Genomic DNA, 17846 nt, shown 5'->3' with positions numbered 1-17846 from the left:
TACATCCAAAAAAATATTGCTTTGGCTTCATAGTCTCACATTAGCGAGTGCAATTATCTTTCATTAATTTTACAGAGTGTTCATAGTGGAAATTAAATCATTTCTTCATGTCTACTTAAGAAGAACTTTACTAGGTTAATCATTCATAAATACCAGAGTCTGCTACATATTACTCATCACAAATATGATTCATTTCAATAATGCCTGAATAATTTGGTGCTGCCCTATTACTCTCAGAACACACTGTACAATTGCCAGCATCAGCAAATCAATCTCAAAAATAATCAGCACGTAGCACCTGCTCCCTAAAGATTCTTCCCCTACAATGGCGAGATCAGAACAACAAACAGCTCACTTCTTACATGACAAAGACAAAGCATCAGGCCCAGCACACCTCTCCTATTGCTTTATCTTTGCCATACCCTGAAATCCCAACATCCGATAGAAATAAGTCTAGGTGTCTTTGAAATCATGTGGATTCTTGGCTTCGATGGGCAGGCAGCTCACAATCACATTTTATAATTACAGGGTCAAATCCTTATTCAAGCAGGAATCCCATGGGAATTCCACCCCCATACACTTGCCTTAGAATGGAAACAGGCCCATAGTGGCTTAAGGCAGACACCTAGGACAGGGGGTTTTTTTGGTCTCACACAGATATGGGAGTCTTATATCTGACTCCATTTCCTCAAATGGCAATTCTTATTGCCATTTTATGATCTTGCTTTTTATCCTTTCAAGTATTAAAAAACAATGTACAAGGATAATTCCAAGCAAGGCAAAATAGCTTCACGGACTAACAGTAATCTCTATTTAACTAAACAAAGCAAAGACAACAACATTTTTGTAGTTAAGCAGTTTGATAAGAAGCTAGACAGATTTCTGCATTTTGTCTTCCAGGCCATGTCAGAGAGGACTGCAGCCGAAGAGTGCAGTAACTGCGTGACAAATCAGACATTACAGAAATAAAGAAATGCAATTGAGGCTCTAATCAGAATGTTTCTGCAGATGAAAGGGTCTCTCACACTGACTTTAGCAGCAGATTTTTGTACTATTACTCATTGGTCATTTTAAGAAAGATTCCAGCAAAACCAACAACCTTCAGAGAAGTTAAACCAGATAACAATTTTATTATAAAGGTCAAAATCTCAGAGATTTTGATTTCTTTTTCTTAAACAATCTCATCTCAGTCAATGAAATTCTTTGACAATACCTAGAAAAATCATTAAAAAAGCAAACACTACCAAAAAATCCTTCAAATGCAACCAAAGCCCAAGTGAAACCACCCTCTCCATAAAAAGAAAAGGAGTACTTGTGGCACCTTAGAGACTAACCAATTTATTTGAGCATGAGCTTTCGTGAGCTACAGCTCACTTCATCAGATGTATACAGTTTCCACGGTATACATCTGATGAAGTGAGCTGTAGCTTCATCAGATGTATACAGTTTCCACGGTATACATCTGATGAAGTGAGCTGCAGCTCACGAAAGCTCATGCTCAAATAAATTGGTTAGTCTCTAAGGTGCCACAAGTACTCCTTTTCTTTTTGCGAATACAGACTAACACGGCTGTTCCTCTGAAACCTCTCCATAAAACTTCCCTAGCACAGACAAATTATAGCATACTTAAAGGAATACAACACAAACGACAAGACAACTGTACATTTAATTGTGCTGTATTATATAGGTAAACCCAATTTAGTTGTATCCACAGTGCTAGAAGAAAGGTTCCATTCTTCAACGCAGCACTTTACTGAAAACAAGACTCCAAAGACAAGTTCTTTGGCAGTATTCAGTGGCCTTTTTAACCTGGTTCAAGGTAGCCTTGTTCTACCATTATAAACCGGAGTAATTTCGGAAAGATCCATTCCCCGATTTGATTTCCTGCTGTAGGTTATTATTCCACTTTTGCATACAGCTGCAATGATCTATATGAGTTAATTTGAGCTGATTCTGTGCTGAAGTACTGTCTTTATTATTTCAGTTGCTGGAGAAAGTAAATTAATGCAGGGGATTGCACACAGAGGCCTAATCCATTTGATGTAAATCAATGCCCTGCACATCTAAATTGCGCCGCTTTCCTTCAGAAAAGTACATTGAAGTGATTCATTAGGCATTGAACTGTTCACAAGAAACAGGCCAATTCTCTTAGGTATCCCAGTGCATCTCTGCTAGTCAAATTTAAAAAGCAATCAAATCTACTAAGAAGTCCTTTTTCCCCTACATTTACAACAGTGGAGAACATGATTCTTAACAATCCAGATTACATAAATGAGGGACAAATTAATCTCAGTTAATATACGTCAGAATTGATGCTTGAGTTGCAAAACTTAAAACTGCCCATCTTTTATCATAAAAATGCATCTTTCAATGCTTTTCTTGAGTTCAAAGTACATTTCATAAACCCATAACAGAGGTTGCCAAGTTCAGAACGATGGCAAATTCTCAATATGAATTTGATGCAGAGTCTGCATGTATTTTGATCTTGTTTAAACCATCACTTATAGCTGCATTTTAATATTTAAAACCCTAGCAAAGCACAGAATGGTATCTAACACACAAAATAAAGTGTTTTAGTGCAACAATATTTCGAATTAGCATCTATGCTTCCACTCCGCTCTTGACTGAGAGCCAGCAGAAATAATATGCAAGTTTTTTTAAAATCCATTTAAGAAGCCCTTTTTAAAAGTACACATTTAATTTGCAAAACCAGCAACAGTATATCAGATATTTGACCAGTTCAAGTATCCGAAATTACAAAACAAAGTTAGAGTTAAAGTTTGTAATCAAGACCACGGAGGTTAGCTCTAAGGACCCTACAATGGGATTATGTTAACACGACTGAACAACCAGAGAATGTGTATTTAAGAAAATAATTTCACCCTCAGAAGACTAGTTATGACATTCCGTATCACCTCCATGGTCCCATAAGCTCAGCCAGGTCAGGCCTGGTCTGTAGTTGGATGGAGATCACCAAGGAAACCTAGATGTTGCAGGAAGCAGTATCAGCCTTTCATTCATTACCCTCCCAGTACCCCACAAGTGCCCCACATGGAGCAGCTACAATCAGAATAAGACACCAAACCAAAACCCACCTGGTCATGAAGACATCCCAGTAACGGAATTGGTACTCCTGTATGTGAGATCTTCATAGCATCTCTTCAAATATTTTGTTATATTAATTATAATGCAAATAAATATAAAGACGGTTTTTGAGAGTTTCCCATGGTGCTTGTCACAAGGACAGGCATGTCATACCGGATGATCTGGCCAAATTCCAATTTACAGCAGGACACTAAATCTGCTTGCTTAAAAATTACTCCGTCATTTCAGTTGGAGAACATACTGTTAGTTTCCCCTCCTAGAAACAGTTTATCATTGCTGATAGGACAGCTGACATGTTCCAGCCCAGAAACAGCTACACTTAGTAATGACTGGGTGATCCAATATACTAAAACTCTCTTACTGTGGAGTCCTTCTGGTTTAAAGATGCTGTATAAAATACATACATTTACTTTAAAGTTATGTTTACCCACACACGTGTCTTGTTCTTGTCTTCTCCATTTTTGTTTCCCTTCTGTGTGCCACTTCCCTTTTCCCTGTCTCCCCCATTCTTTCTCCTTTCTGCCCATTGTTTTCTATAGTCAGAGATCACATAAGATACAAAGAAAAGACAGCTACTAAATCATAGTCAATCCAGGGTCCAAAAAGTAATCAGATACCTACTGTCTAGAGGACAAACCCTACTAGCCTGGGGTAGTTACAAGACACAATGGTGAGCAGACCCCAGAGCAATGCCCCTGCGAGAGAAACAGTACTTGGCATGCTAGTAAGCCAGGTGCACGGATTCCTACTAGGGTTCTTGCCCTGGGCCCTGCAGTGCCTAAAGCTGTCTGAAAAAAGTGCGTGTGGAGGGTCAATCCTAACCTGGGAGCAGCAGATTTGGTAAAACGGTGCCTAACACGAACCCAACGCAACCTTGCTCGATTTTTAAAAATACTTTTTTCCAGGACCGTGACCCCCAACCCTCACCCCACTTAAAGCAGTAAGCCCAGCTTAAAGGCACCATCTTTGGTAATAATTTCTGCTGTTAGGCATTTGATAAATTTAGCACCTCCATTTCTACCCATCCCCCACCCACAGGCCCCAACACACAGCCTCACTACCACTGTTTCGGACAGAGTGGCTCATCTCGGACACCCTACTTCTCCTCCAGCTTCCTGGGAGGGGGCTTACACTGTGCACCCTTTCATCCTGCCAGGGGATGAGAATCAAAGCTTTGCACTGACCCAGTGATACTGTTGGCCATGTAGTCCTGTAGGCAGTCAGCTATCATGGCAATGAACAAAATATAAACGCTGAGATAAATGTGACTTTTTGTGAGTAAACGAGTCCCCCAAAACCTCAGTGGATTTGCTAGAGGTGTCTCTGTTTTACAGCTCTCTCCAGTACAAATTGACTCCTATGAAGAGCACTCATCTTTCTATGCAACATTGACATGAATTTTCTGCAGTACAATTGGTTCCAAGCCCATTTCCAAGGATGACAGGATATAGTGGCAGGCACATAACAGGACTGTTAAAAATACTCAAGCATGCAATCATCCAGTTCTGTATTTTGATCCAAGACTGGCTAGCAAATGTAGCTTCTGCTGGCAACCTTCATTCTGGCATGGTTCTTTCATTCCAGGGGCTGCCAACAGTCCAAGTTGCAAGGACTCTGGTATCGCCACAGAGAAACCCCAAAATGTACAGAACTTAGGGTAGAGAGAGAGACACCCCTTTCCAGACAGCATATGGGTTGATCTAGTCATTATTGAAAACAATCATGCTTCTATCTTAAAATATACACTTGGAACTTTGAGACAAGATGTTTCTGTCTCTAATGCAATTTCATATGCAGTAATGGGAAGTGCTCCCCACTCCCTCCCAAAAAAAAAAAAAAAGGATTTGGTTGGTTGTAAAGGCAACCAAAACAGATCAGAACCTCTGATGGCTTCCACGCAATGTCGCAGTAATATGGTGCTAGTGTCTGAGACTTTCTGAAATCCAGCACCTGCTAAAGCCGGTGGGCCTGTTTCCAGTCCAAGAAGTTTCCAATTGATAAACAGTGTAAAAAATTTCCCATATAAAATTTCATGATTTCAGGTAGAATATGGCAAACTTATTTCTCTCTCCCCTTTTTATTAGAGGTTCTGGAAGCTAAAGCAACTGGTCTTTCAGTTCCTTCCCATCTGGTATTATACGTGATATTCCCTACATCAGAAGCAATGCATCACACACCAACAGCACAGCCTACCGTTACAGGTATCAGTTCCTGGATCTGCTCAAATGCCCTGTTACATTATTCAGTCTAAACACAAGCGCTTTGTTTTTAACAACCGTGCCCCTGGATTTATTACCGTAGACAAGCTAGGTGGATACTTTCCATAATAATTAGCCGTGGCTGCAAAGGATCTCCATTCTGCGTCTCTCACGCACGGTTACTTTGGCCCCTGCTCCAGCTCTCTGTGCCAAATGCTTTGAGACTTCCCCAATCAATCAAGTGACCCAAGTCAGCCAGGCAGTCATGACCAGGAAAAGGTACATGTCTTCCTTTTCACCAGGATGCCAGGCAGCTCGGACAATCCCGACAGTAGATGGCACCACTCACAAACTGAGATATCTGATCCCCAAGGAGAGGGCCCAGCCGACCCAGCCTCCCCCTACCCCTGGCCAGCTCTTAGAGGAGACCCAGCAGCCACCACCTCCACCCCTGGCCATGCCCTAGACAGCAGCATTGCCTTTACAGGAGGCAACAGCCTAGGGCGCCGGCATCCCAGCCCAAGAAAGGTGATGCCAGGGTCCCAGTGCTGTGGGCTGAGAGTGGGGGCCCCAGTGCTTCCCCCAGCCTCCTGCCCTTGGGGAGCAGCAGCGGGGTGGGGGCTGCAGCCCGGATCCTGGGGCTTTCCATGGGGAACGTGGGCAGTGGGAGCCTGCAGGGCTACACAGCACTCTCCCCTGCCCACCCCCGCGCTCTCCAGGCTTCACTCTGCCCTAGCACCAGGAGCCCGGGCTTGGCACATAACTGGCTTCAGCCCTGCACACCTGGCCATAGCTGGCTCTACCTTCTGAGAGTCATGCCCACAGAGCACCCTAAGCCCCATCACCTTCACCACCACAGGACTGGAGAGTCCTCCAGGTCCTCTCCCTGGGCCCCTTCTCTCGGAAAACTCTGCTTGCACCCCTGCCAGTCCCAGCCAGATGCAACTCTGGGGAAAGGAACGGCAGCCCTCGCTTCCTTCCAGTGCCGCTGCACCTGCTTCAGCAGCAGCTCCACCCCACGGGAGCAGGAGGGAGCCGAGAGAAGCCCGTGTTCCTCCCCCATTCAGCCCAGCCACTGCAAGTCTATGGGGGAAGCTGTCAGAGACAGGAGCTTCAGCCCCTAACTCCCCCAGCTGGCACGTTCTCCGGGGCGGGGGACACGAGAAAGAGAATGCCTGGAAAGAAGGGTCCTCGGCCTTCCAGTCACTGAGGCCAGCTGGGGATAGGAAACTACAGGAGATCCCGCATCCTGCTCCAGGAGCTGCAAGATTCTGGAGATAATGGGGTGGGGAAGGGGCAATAGAGACAGGACAGGGGAAGAGAAAGCACCTGATAATAGAGGGAGGGAGGTCAAGAAGGGAAGGGAGCACAGGGAAGCTGGCACAGGGGGAGCGCAGAGCACCAGGGACAGAGGGGAGAAGAAAATACAGAAAATGGCTGGGACCCAAACAAAAAAACTCCCAAGATGAGACAAGAGCCATTCCCTGCCCCCTCCCACCATCCATCTCCCGCACACACACCAGGGTGCAGAGGGGTGGAGAGAAAAGGAAAAAAGCCAAACCGAGCCAGGGAGCGTCGCCAAGTTTTTCTGGCTATAGAAGCAGCTGTCACCAGTCAACGCCCTGGGAGCCAAAAGTAACTCACGGCCTCCATTATTCTAACTCCCCACTCCACCGCCCTTTCAGAAAACGGCCTCTTAACTCAGGGCTGCCAGTGCCCCAACCAAGCCTGCTTCTCCCAAAAAACAGGCCAGGCCAACATATCCCTGCTCTGTGCCTTCAAGTCATCAGAGGTGGGCAAGGCATGCCCCTGTCCACCTGACCTCACCAGGGCAGCTTGTAACCCGGGTGCTGGGAACGTCCCCTGCCAGCTCCAGTCAGCCCGCACCGTTGTGTTTATACGGGGAGGTGGGGGAAGCCCCAACGTATTAAAAAAGCCTTCTGCTGCCTGCCTCCCCACTGCAGCATTTCTGTGGTAAGACACAAAGGTTTGGCCAGGGCAACTACTGTTGCCAGCAAGGGGGTTCAGTGAGCACAAGAGACCGGCCGGGAGGTGAGCGGCCGTAGCAACATACAAGCCAGGATAAGGATCGGTACAGTCACCAGGAGCCAGGGACAGAGCAGCAGGCAGGAAACGGGCAGAGGGAAAAGCACCTCCTAGAAGCAATGTTTTGGGAGGATTTCAGACGCAGCCTCTGTTGGGAGGGACAAGGGTCAATCAGGTGGAATCGAAGCGGAAGAGCAGGTGATGGGCCCAGCAGGAGCTGGAGAGAGGGGTTTCCAGTGGGGAAGTGAAGCAGGGCTGGAGGTGCCGCCGGGAGACTCCACCACAAGCGAGGGCAGGGCAACCAAAACGAGCAGGCGCAGGCCCAGAGGTCGAGCAGAGGGAGCAGCCCCCAAGAAGGGAGGCGGCCAACAATACAGTTGCAGGGCTTTGACCGAAGATGGTCTTTGCAGGACGCTGAACTGCTGCCATAGAGCTGCAGGGCTTGTGCGCTCAAACCGCTTCATGCTGAGTTTCTGTGGTGACACAGTCTGTTAAATGCTCTGCAGTTTCCCTCCCCCTCTTCTGACTCCAGGCAGAGATACAGCCTTCTGTTTTCCCTTCAGGACTAATTCCATTATCAAGGAAATAATTTCCAAGATGATCCACATAAGCTCTAAAGCTCTCTTCATTTTCATTCAAATGAAAGTTCTCAGGTACACTACAGCCATTTTAATAGGCCTGTCTGGAACTTACTGTTTTCTTTCTCAGGGATCCAATTAACTAGGATTCTTCCAGGAACTACAGACATCTTATACAAACTGTGTGTATATAATGTCTTCTGCAGTTTCCACGGTATGCATCCGATGAAGTGAGCTGTAGCTCACGAAAGCTCATGCTCAAATAAATTGGTTAGTTTCTAAGGTGCCACAAGTACTCTTTTTTTTTTTGCGAAGACAGACTAACACGGCTGTTCCTCTGAATATAGACATCTTGTAGCTCATCTAACTGGATCAGACCTTTGTTGCTAAGTATTTGCTGCTGTGTCTTAAGATAATCACAGAGCACCCATTTGGATTTTGGATCTTAACAAAACGTTCAACTTTTGAACATAGGAAAGGCTGCCAAAGAGTGACACATCAAGACAGTAGAAGAGAAGAATACAGACTAACACGGCTGCTACTCTGAAACCTGTCATACTTTTAGCAGTTTCTCAGCCCAGAGCCCTCTTCTGACTGACTGGATGCAGACTAGAATATTAGTTGAAACAATGAGCGGTCGTGCCCATTCCCAGGCATTTCTAGGATATAAGAATACAGCCAAATGTACACACGTGCAATACTATTAAAGTAAGAATCTCAGACCTTTTGTAAGTGTGTATCAATCTTGTTAGCCATTTGTACATACCATGTATCTGAGCACTGATGTGGACTACCGATTCCAGGTCAGCTCATGTGGTTACACTGAGATTATTCACCATTACTACAGAAGTACATTGGGCAAAGCACATACCTAATTATTATTAATATTTCTCTAGCTCCTCTCAAAATAGACCTATTTAAATTCAGAATGGAGCTATTCTGTCCAACAAGTTTTTATATTTACGTCTGATGTTGGTGCTCAGAATCTTAGCAGAGGTCAGCTAATCACTCAGTAGCTGGTCATTGCTATAGCACCAAATAAATTAATACAAGATAATAAAATGGAGGATTTGAAGGGACTATTGTTTATTTAAAAGATCTCTTATGTTCCTATATTTTTAACATTTAGAAGTTACAGCCCAGTTAACTGCTTATCAAAGACATTATTTGAAAGAATAACTGTAGCTATTTAAGCAGGCTGGGGTAATGATTTTTTTAAATTATATAGCAACATCATTTAGAAGCTTTGTAGAGAGCAGGCCTCTACTAACTGTAGTCGTATCAGAGTTTTGGGGGGCTTTTGCCCCGCTCCCCCACCACTCAGCTATGGCCTTTGGAGTGGTGATTGATCACAAGCCATAAGTCACAGGTGATGCCGACGTACTGTACGGTTCCGCGGGATGGAGAATCCATTGTTCTGTTTTGAACTATCTAGTCGTATACACATTCACAAGCCAGTTCGTGTTCCTGTTTTGAATTGGAGGATGTTCAGTAATTCAGCAGGAAAAACAGAGGTGAACCCAACCAAAACCCCCTATGTAAACACCCATCCTATGCTTTATGGGGCATTAATATCCAGGCTCAGATCCAGATTATTACTCTGCAGCTGAGCCCTGGCTCCATAAAGGGCAGGACCAAAACCCTGTAAAATGTGACTAGTCTTTGTCTTTGGGGGCAGGGATGAGTCAAGGGCAAGGAATCCCATGTCTCAATTAGAATTCCACAGACTGGGCCCATCTCATTTAGAAGCAATTCAACAAAACTGGAGTGACCCCTTGTTGTGTATTTCCATTGATGTTTCCCCCCCCAAGAAACAACACATTTACAAAACAGGTAAAACAAATTCCATTAACAGACGGCTTGGAAGGTTCATGATCCTACCACTCTGCAGCTAACATAGTGGAAGATCCAGAGGAAGAGGAATTAATTCTTAATGAGATTGAATGAAATTTAAAAGCAGTAGGGAAAACAAAGCATAAGAATCCTAACGGCTAAAAGTCTTTTAAAAAGCCTCCCCTTGGATACAGGAAGATAACGATGCTAATCATTTTTCTACTAGATGGCAGTGTAGCGTCACCCTATATAAAACAAATTCTAAAAAGAAACTGCATTCTATTTCAAATGAATTTGTGCTTAGACTTGAATGTTCATATAATGTGAAATATAACTGAACCCTCCCCTCCCCCCACATTGCAAGGGCACCTGACATTAGTTTAATAGTGACTTTAATTCTCTGAGAAATTAGAAGCCAAGATATCAAAGGAAAAAGAATCCATATCCTGCTCGTACACACTGTACCATATTCCAAGCCATACCGTGACATGTTCCAAGCTACAAATGTACAAGCTCTTTAATAGGTCACAACTGACTACCTGTGATGTAATCAACAGATCTTTCACAGGTTTCAGAGTAGCAGCCGTGTTAGTCTGTATTCGCAAGAAGAACAGGAGGACTTGTGGCACCTTAGAGACGAACCAATTTATCTGAGCATAAGCTTTCGTGAGCTACAGCTCACTTCATCGGATGCACGGTATCTGAAACGGGTTGTCATTGTTTAGAATGAGACTAATTCACCTGATCTCTTTAAAAGGTGACAACCCCATTTAAACATCAAAACTGCAATAGCTCGAGTTCGCAACTTCAGGACAAGGTACATGGATGAAGAAAATGTTAGAGGTAACCAAAATTCTGAATGTAAATCCAAATCCAAAATAAACAAAGTTGGAGCTGAAGGCCAATCCAACCGATAGCAAGTAACGCATTCAGTGATTAAAGTAACCTTGCTTTGCATAGCACAGTGTTTATTAATGCTGAACTCAAGGCACATAAACACGCTGCAGCTCACAAACATGCTGAAAATCGCATTATTTATGGCCTAGTTAAGGGCAGAGGCACCTTGATAAGAAGGCAGCTCAGCAGACTAGGTGGATCTGCAATACGATCATCATCGGACCGATCTTAGCGTTCCACTTGAAGCCAATGGGAGTAGAGGGGCTCAGGACTTGAGGGGGAGCGAATACGGTCCCATTTGTACATTAACAACAACGAGACCCTAATGACCACACTCAGTAAACTCTTAGACTTCCCACCAGATCTTTATAAGCGCCCCAGCCACATCTGCCTGTGGGATATCATTTAAAACATTAACTCGGAGCAAAGCGATCCACCAAGTTTTACTGTAGTCAGCAATTTACAGCAAGCTAAACTTGCTGCAGAATCCCCCCATCCAGTCAGTTTGAAACTGGGCTAGCGGGAGCTCTACCTTAAACACCAGACTTCATCCCACCCCAGCTCTCCCTGCACTTCCAGGGTTGGCGGCTGTGTTTGGTTGGGACTTCGTGCTTGCTATTCACTGCTGATCTGCGTACTGGGCACTAGATCTCTGGATGCAGGGACACATCAAAGCAATGCAGGGAGCGTTATCGCGCTGTGGCTAGAAGACAGGACTGCCCGTTCCTGATTGTAGCACCCTGCAACAATGACAAACCTTTAATACCAACAACTGTGTGGAGCATTGCAATGGCGTGGGCTCAAGCGGAAAGCTATTCCCGGGGCTGCCCAAAATCTTGCACAGACAAAGCAAATTATGCTTAAAAAAACAGGATGGCTCAGAAGCACTCTTTCTGGGCAATCTGAAATTTGGGTCAGGCTGCAAGAGTAATGGCATTTAAACAGCAGAGACAAGTAGCGCTCTCCTCTTTGCGCTAAGCAGCGATGTACTGCCGAGAAAGAAAAAGCCGGGATCCCTGTGGCTGGATAGAGGGGATGAGATCTAGTCTCCATCTACAAACAGATGCTGGGGGGAGGGGAGGGAGAAAGGAAGGGAAATAAGTGAAGCCGGGGGGCAATCAGCGCGGCTGCGGGAGAGCTGGATGCTCACGGTCCCTGGATCTTTACGGTCCGGGGGCGAATTACTCGGCACCCTGCAGGTGCTGGAAGGGGCGCTGCTGAAAACCAGGAGAACCCATTCCTCGGGGGAGACTAGGGAAGGGGGGGGGGGGCGGCTTTTCATCCTAGCAGCGGCCCCCGCGCAGCGCAAATCCAGGCAAGTTGCAAGGCTGCGGGCCGGGGCTCTCACCTGGAGGGTCTGCGCTTGACCTCCGTCTTGCCGTCCACCACGGCCGGGACGCAGTTGGTGAGCTCGGTCCAGTCGGCGTGCAATCCACAGCTCCAGCCGGTGGAGAAGCGGGAGAAGAGCCAGGTCTCGCGCTTGCCCGGCCGGTGGCAGGTGCATTTCTTCTGGCCGGCTCTGCACTCGCAGGGCTGCTCCAGCTGGATGTTGCGCACCAGGTGCCGGCCGAAGGTGGTGCCGCCGGTCTTCTGGATGTGCAGGAAGACGATCAGGTCGTCGCCCTTGATGTTGAAATCCACCCGCCGCAGCAGGTCGCGGGCGGAGAAGTTGAAGCGGGGCACGAAGCGGGCCGGGGTCTCGTCCTCCGCCCGGTAGGGGTCTGCCCGCGAGGGGCGGAAGGCGTGCAGCCGGAGCAGCGGGCACTCGGAGCCCGGGCACACGTACTGCAGCACGATCACGGCGAAGAGGAAGAGCATCACCAGGGCCAGCAGCAGCCTGCTGGAGCGCTCCTCCATGGCGGGCGCGGGGGCGCCCGGCGCAGGCTGCCCGCGCCGCCCGCACCCCGGGGCGCCCCGCGCGCAGCCCCGGCCGCCGCCGCCAGCCGCCCGGCTCCCCGGCTCCTCGCCTGCCTTCCCGGCAGCCTCAGCAGCGCGGCGCCCGGGGAGACGGAGACGGAGACGGGGACCCTCCCTCCGCCTCCGCCTCCTCCTCCTCCTCCGCCCCCGCCGCTGCGCCCGGGGAGCCTGCGAGCCGCCCCCGCGCCCGGCAGATGCGGAGCCTGGGCGGCGGGACCCCTCCCCCGGCGCCAGCCGGCCTCCCCGGCTCCTCGGGCGGCCAGCCCGGGCCTGCAATCCCCGCCCCGCCCCGGCCGCGGCTCCGCCCCTGGCCCCGCGTTCCGCTCCCGGGGCTGGGGCCCGCGGCTGCCGCGGGAGCGGGGCGAAGCCGGCGGCCCTGCTGCCCCCGCCGCGGCCAAGGAGCCACCCGCAAGTCCCCGCAGGCTGCAAGTCCTGCCTTCTCCTGGCCCCCTCTGCCCAGGCAGCCCCCAGCCCCGGGGACCTGGAGGGGAGGCAGCTGGGCTCAGAAACGAACCCCTAAAGGTCCCTACCCCAGCGAGACCCTTCACCCCCCCCCCCGCATCCTCTTCTCGGGGCCTCTTCCCATCCCTAGCCCAGCCCCCAGCAGGCCAACTGCCCCCTTCTTCCCACCAAAGAGGTTCCCACCCCCTGCTGTTTTCCTCTTCCCCGCCTAGCACCCCATGCCTCTTCCCTGCCTGCTGCCCAGGTGAGGTATGTCTACGTGGCCCATTCAGTCTGGGCTCTGATTCAGGTTTTAAGTCCAAGCCTCCCCCACCCTGAAATTAGTGTGACTGGCACAGGAACCCCTCTGGAGTCAGGCCCGCAGACCCTAGTAGGGGGTGGGTCACAGCCCAGCTCTGGGGCACCAGGGTATCCCACACGCCCCTGGGGCTGTGCTTCCCAACCCTTCCCTTCCAACACCTGCCAGACCTCCTGGTTTAAAACCAGCTGCTCAGCATTAACCCTTTATTACCATGTGGCCTGCTCATCTGCAAGCAACAAACACAGCCAGTGTTAACCCGTATGCTGTAAGATGACGTCCTGAATCAGGCACGCTGCTGGGTGGCCAGAGAAACACAGCCGGATTCCACTTTCATAAGCCGTGGCAACAAGGGCTAGGCGTGGTCCCCTAGAAAGCAGTGGGGAACAGGTTTCAGAGGAACAGCCGTGTTAGTCTGTATTCGCAAAAAGAAAAGGAGTACTTGTGGCACCTTAGAGACTAACCAATTTATTTGAGCATGAGCTTTCGTGAGCTACAGCTCACTTCATCAGATGTTTACCGTGGAAACTGTGGGGAACAGTGACTCCTTTTAGAACAGTGTCATTCACTGGGAATAATGTCCTAGCTTGTCCCTGAAAGTAAAGTCCCGATCTCCAGCATACTCTGGTATCATGCACCCTGCCAGTGCATCCAACTATAGTGTCCATAAATCTGTCCCTGTGGTCAACCATATGCTCTTTGCAGTGAGCAAGCTGTTGGCATATAAGTCCCATCAATGGCCCCAGCACAGTTTGGAAAGCCAACAGTGATTTCAGGGGCATTTGTCATGCCTGCCATCTTTGCATACATCACAGTCCTGATCATCTCACAAACCTCTGCCATAACTGATTTGCCAACTCCAAACTGGTTAGCTACTGACCTGCAGCATTCTGGGATAGCCAGCTTCCAGATGGGTGTAGCTACCTGCTTCTGGACCCATGTGGCCTCCCTCCTGTGGGTGTTGTGGCACTGGAGGGCAGGGACAATCTGATCACAAAGCTCCAGGAATGTATGATTCCTCATGCGAAACATCTGCCATCCCAGGGCCACATGACAATGTGATCTCCTCTGTCTGTGCTTGGGGCCCTGCTCCAGAAGTGCTGAACAGCCTGGGTCAGAGCTGGCATGCCAGTATTCCCCACCACGAGATGCCTTCAGTTGTTCAAAAACTGCTCCTGAAATGTCCACCAGCATTTCACAAATGATCCACCTGTGTCCCAAAGTAGGACTGAGAGCATGAGGTAGGGAAGTTCTTTCACCAGAGCAGGATCCGTGCAGGCCCTGGCTGCTGGGAGGGTATGGACACAAAACTGGTTCAGCGGGTGTGGCTCACTTCTGGTCAACTCCCACGGAACGGCACCCACAGAAGCTGAAGTTCTGACTTGGGTCTGCATAGTGCAGAATGGATGTGCCAACATGGTTGTGAAGCACGGGCATCCATTGTAACATGAGTGTGCAAGCACCGACTTAGATGCTCATCACGTTCTTGGCTTTCTACTACCTCTTCTCTCCTCACATCCCCAGGAAAAACACCCAGGACTCCAACTACCTCTTGATGTCTTTCTCCTACCTTGCCCTCAGCCTCGTCTCCGTGAGAGAGACACTCTCTTCCCCTTACCAGAAAGAATCTCCTGCTGCCCCTTCCACTTCTTCTGCTATCCCTTTCCATTTTCCTCCCGCTGCTATTCCCATCCTCATTGCTCCACAAATACTGTCTTATCCCTCATGTCCTGCCTACCCTAGCTGCTCCACCAAAATCATCCCCCCGACTGCTTCTTCTCTACCTCCCCAAAAATGCCATCCAACCTCCTTCCTGTGGCAGAGGACCACTTTACCTGTTCCTTGTAATGCCCCTGAGATATCCCGTCACCAGCGCTCTGGGACAAACCGAAGAAGAGATTTACCCTGGGGGATCCAAGTCCAGGTTTTAATTAAGCAGACCTCAGTGCATGCTGGGGCAAGCTGTGAGGTAGGTGTGCAATATATAAGGAATGGAGCTCCTACCTGTGTACCTCACAATGGTGTCTCGATGCTTTGAATCAGTGAGCCTTCCCATAACCAGAGACTCCCTACTTCAAAGCCTGATCTGCTTTCACTATATCATCCACTATTTCATATACCTCGGTCATATCCCCCTTTCTCTAAACAGAAGAGTCTCAATCTTTGTAGTCTTTATCTGCCTTTAATCCTTGTTGGTTCCCATCTCTGAATTCTCATCTCTTTTTCTGCATTATCCTTTTTGCAATAGGATGCCCAGGACTGATTGCTCTATTCAAGGTGCGGGAATTGCCTGACCAATTCATCGAGTACCACTGGTTTATATAATGGCATGAGTATATTTTCACTATCACTGTCCATTCTGTTCATCCCATGTGCTAGCATTTTGTTTCCTTTTTTGAACCCTGCTGTGCAATGAGCAGAGGCTTTCACTGAATTGTGCACAATAACATCCCATTCGGTTTTCCCCCCAAGTGGTTCCAGTTAATTTAGAACCCGGTAATGTGTATTTTGTCTTTCAGCGTGTTTTGAAAGCACTGTGTACAATTAAAGTATTCTATAAACAAAAATAATAATAATAGGGACTCTGTGGATTTATCGCTGATTAAAATCTTTTGTATATTTTATGCAAATTATGTTCAGCCCTCAGGCTCTCGGCGTGGTGCCAATGAGGCTTACATGATGGTATGGTTGTGTTCCACTGCTCGGAGGGCATGCGGGAGTCACAAGGAAAAAAAATCACCATTTACCATGCTGTTTGCAAAACCATCTTTATCCTGAGAGTAGGAAGGCCCAGGATCAAGTCTAATGCCTTGGCATACCAAATACTGAGTTTTTGTCTCTCAGGAGTGACTGCTGTAGTCACACTTAATTACCAGGGAACCTGGGCCTCATAGGTGACCTATGACAGAACTTTAAACTTAGGCCTGTGCTTGGAAGGTTTTTTGTTTCCCATAGAATTGTTTGTTTGTTTTGTTTTAACCTGAGAATCATTAGGACCTCATCGATTCTGGCCGCCTTTGGTTTTGCTGCAGTATTCAAGCCTGTGTATTCTTTGCTCTCACAATTGAATGGAAAGGACAGAGGTGATGACTCTCAAAAAAAGGCTTCTTCCTTCACTCATTCAAGGTAAATAAATAATAAAAACAAATGGCCAATAGCTGCCAGGTTTAAACCATCTGACAAACTCCTGTTCCCGCTCAGTTTTCACTCTCTTGGTGCTTGTGATGTCTTAATTGCACTAGCTGGCTAATCAGCTTAGAGTTGAATTTCTAATATAAACAAGCAGGAAAAAACAACTTTTAAAAAATCTACCAGACTTTTATCCACCACAAAGAAGGTGGGGAAAAGGGTACAAATCCTTTACCTGCTATTCACCTTTAAGTAATTTCACTATTTACAGGCAGCATTCTGCAGAGATATCTGGTTTTTTATCCTTGAGTGCCCTACCCCGTCTTTCCTGACTCTCCAGTTGTCTCTAATATTTTGAAAACATTTACACTCACAAGAATAGGCAATTTTGTCACGAAGATTCTAGGCATGACTCTATTGAGTTAATTTGTTTCTGTTTATCTCTCTCTTTCTCCAAAATGAATGAATTGCACCATGCAATGAAAACACTGTGTTCGGAAATTCAAGCTTTAAAATTATAAAGACTTCGCTGCGCTTTATATTCATCACTCTCACACAGGAGTCTATACAAAAAAAAAAACCCCATTTGCTCTCCAGCTTTATTTATTTGGCTTCATGAAAGAACAAAGATGTGTTCTGGGTTAAAACTGATCCTGAATGCTAATACAGGAGAATTAAAAGGCGGGAATAATGTAGGCCTAATGTCTGCACTAAATTAATATATACTATAAAAGACATGATGCATACTGGGTTGATGTTCCCAACAGAGCCATTATTTTGGAATGGGCTAAACAAACAATGATCATCCTTTCACTGATGACAGAGAGTCTCCATTTCGCTGCCTTCTCACCCACAGTGGAGAGACGTGTCAAGAAAGGCACTGCTTCCCAGGCGACAACCAGGGGAGACACAAGGCTCATTTAGGCATCAGGCCTTGGAGCTGAAGAAGTTAAATCCACCCCTGATTGGATAAAAGGGAAATAGAATCGGACTCTTGGGTTATACCGTAATGTGGTGGTGTTGGAGGCTGAGTTCAGCCTTACAAAATAGTCAAGAAAACTTGACACCCAGAGTAAAAATTGAGCAGCCCCTCCATGCGTGCTGAACACCACCCTATAATTCATGTCCCCCATGCACACCCTTCTAAGCACCTACACGCCTTCTGTCTTCCTTTGACACTCATCCACACTGCATTCATTCTCTTCCCAGCCCACCAGATCTGTCAGCCTTAGCAGCATCTCTTTACAGCTGGTGAGAGCTCACTCTCCCATGCAGCTGTTGCAGCCTACTACCCCCTTCAACTCTCAGCTCCTCCGCCAGTCCCCAGATGGACCGGAGGTTCTGCTCTGCCCCATCCCTTGGCCACCAGAGCTGCTGGAGTCA

The 17846-nt window shown here is 47.5% G+C and overlaps 1 protein-coding gene across 1 annotated transcript in view; it reads right to left on the bottom strand.

Moving 5' to 3' along the window:
• Nucleotides 1-12560, bottom strand: part of HS6ST2 (heparan sulfate 6-O-sulfotransferase 2) — a 230056-nt gene extending 217496 nt beyond the window's left edge. The window contains exon 1 of the mRNA XM_048863259.2: nucleotides 12006-12560. Within this exon, the coding sequence (XP_048719216.1) occupies nucleotides 12006-12514 (509 nt within the window). The 5' untranslated portion in view covers nucleotides 12515-12560. The remainder of the gene's footprint in view (nucleotides 1-12005) is intronic.
• Nucleotides 12561-17846: the final 5286 nt, after the last annotated feature.

Source organism: Caretta caretta, chromosome 9 (genome assembly GCF_965140235.1).
Source record: "Caretta caretta isolate rCarCar2 chromosome 9, rCarCar1.hap1, whole genome shotgun sequence".
In the NCBI taxonomy this organism is placed as follows: domain Eukaryota; kingdom Metazoa; phylum Chordata; order Testudines; family Cheloniidae; genus Caretta; species Caretta caretta.
The sequence above is the reverse complement of the archived record's forward strand: the minus strand, read 5'-3'. Positions and strand labels throughout refer to the sequence as shown.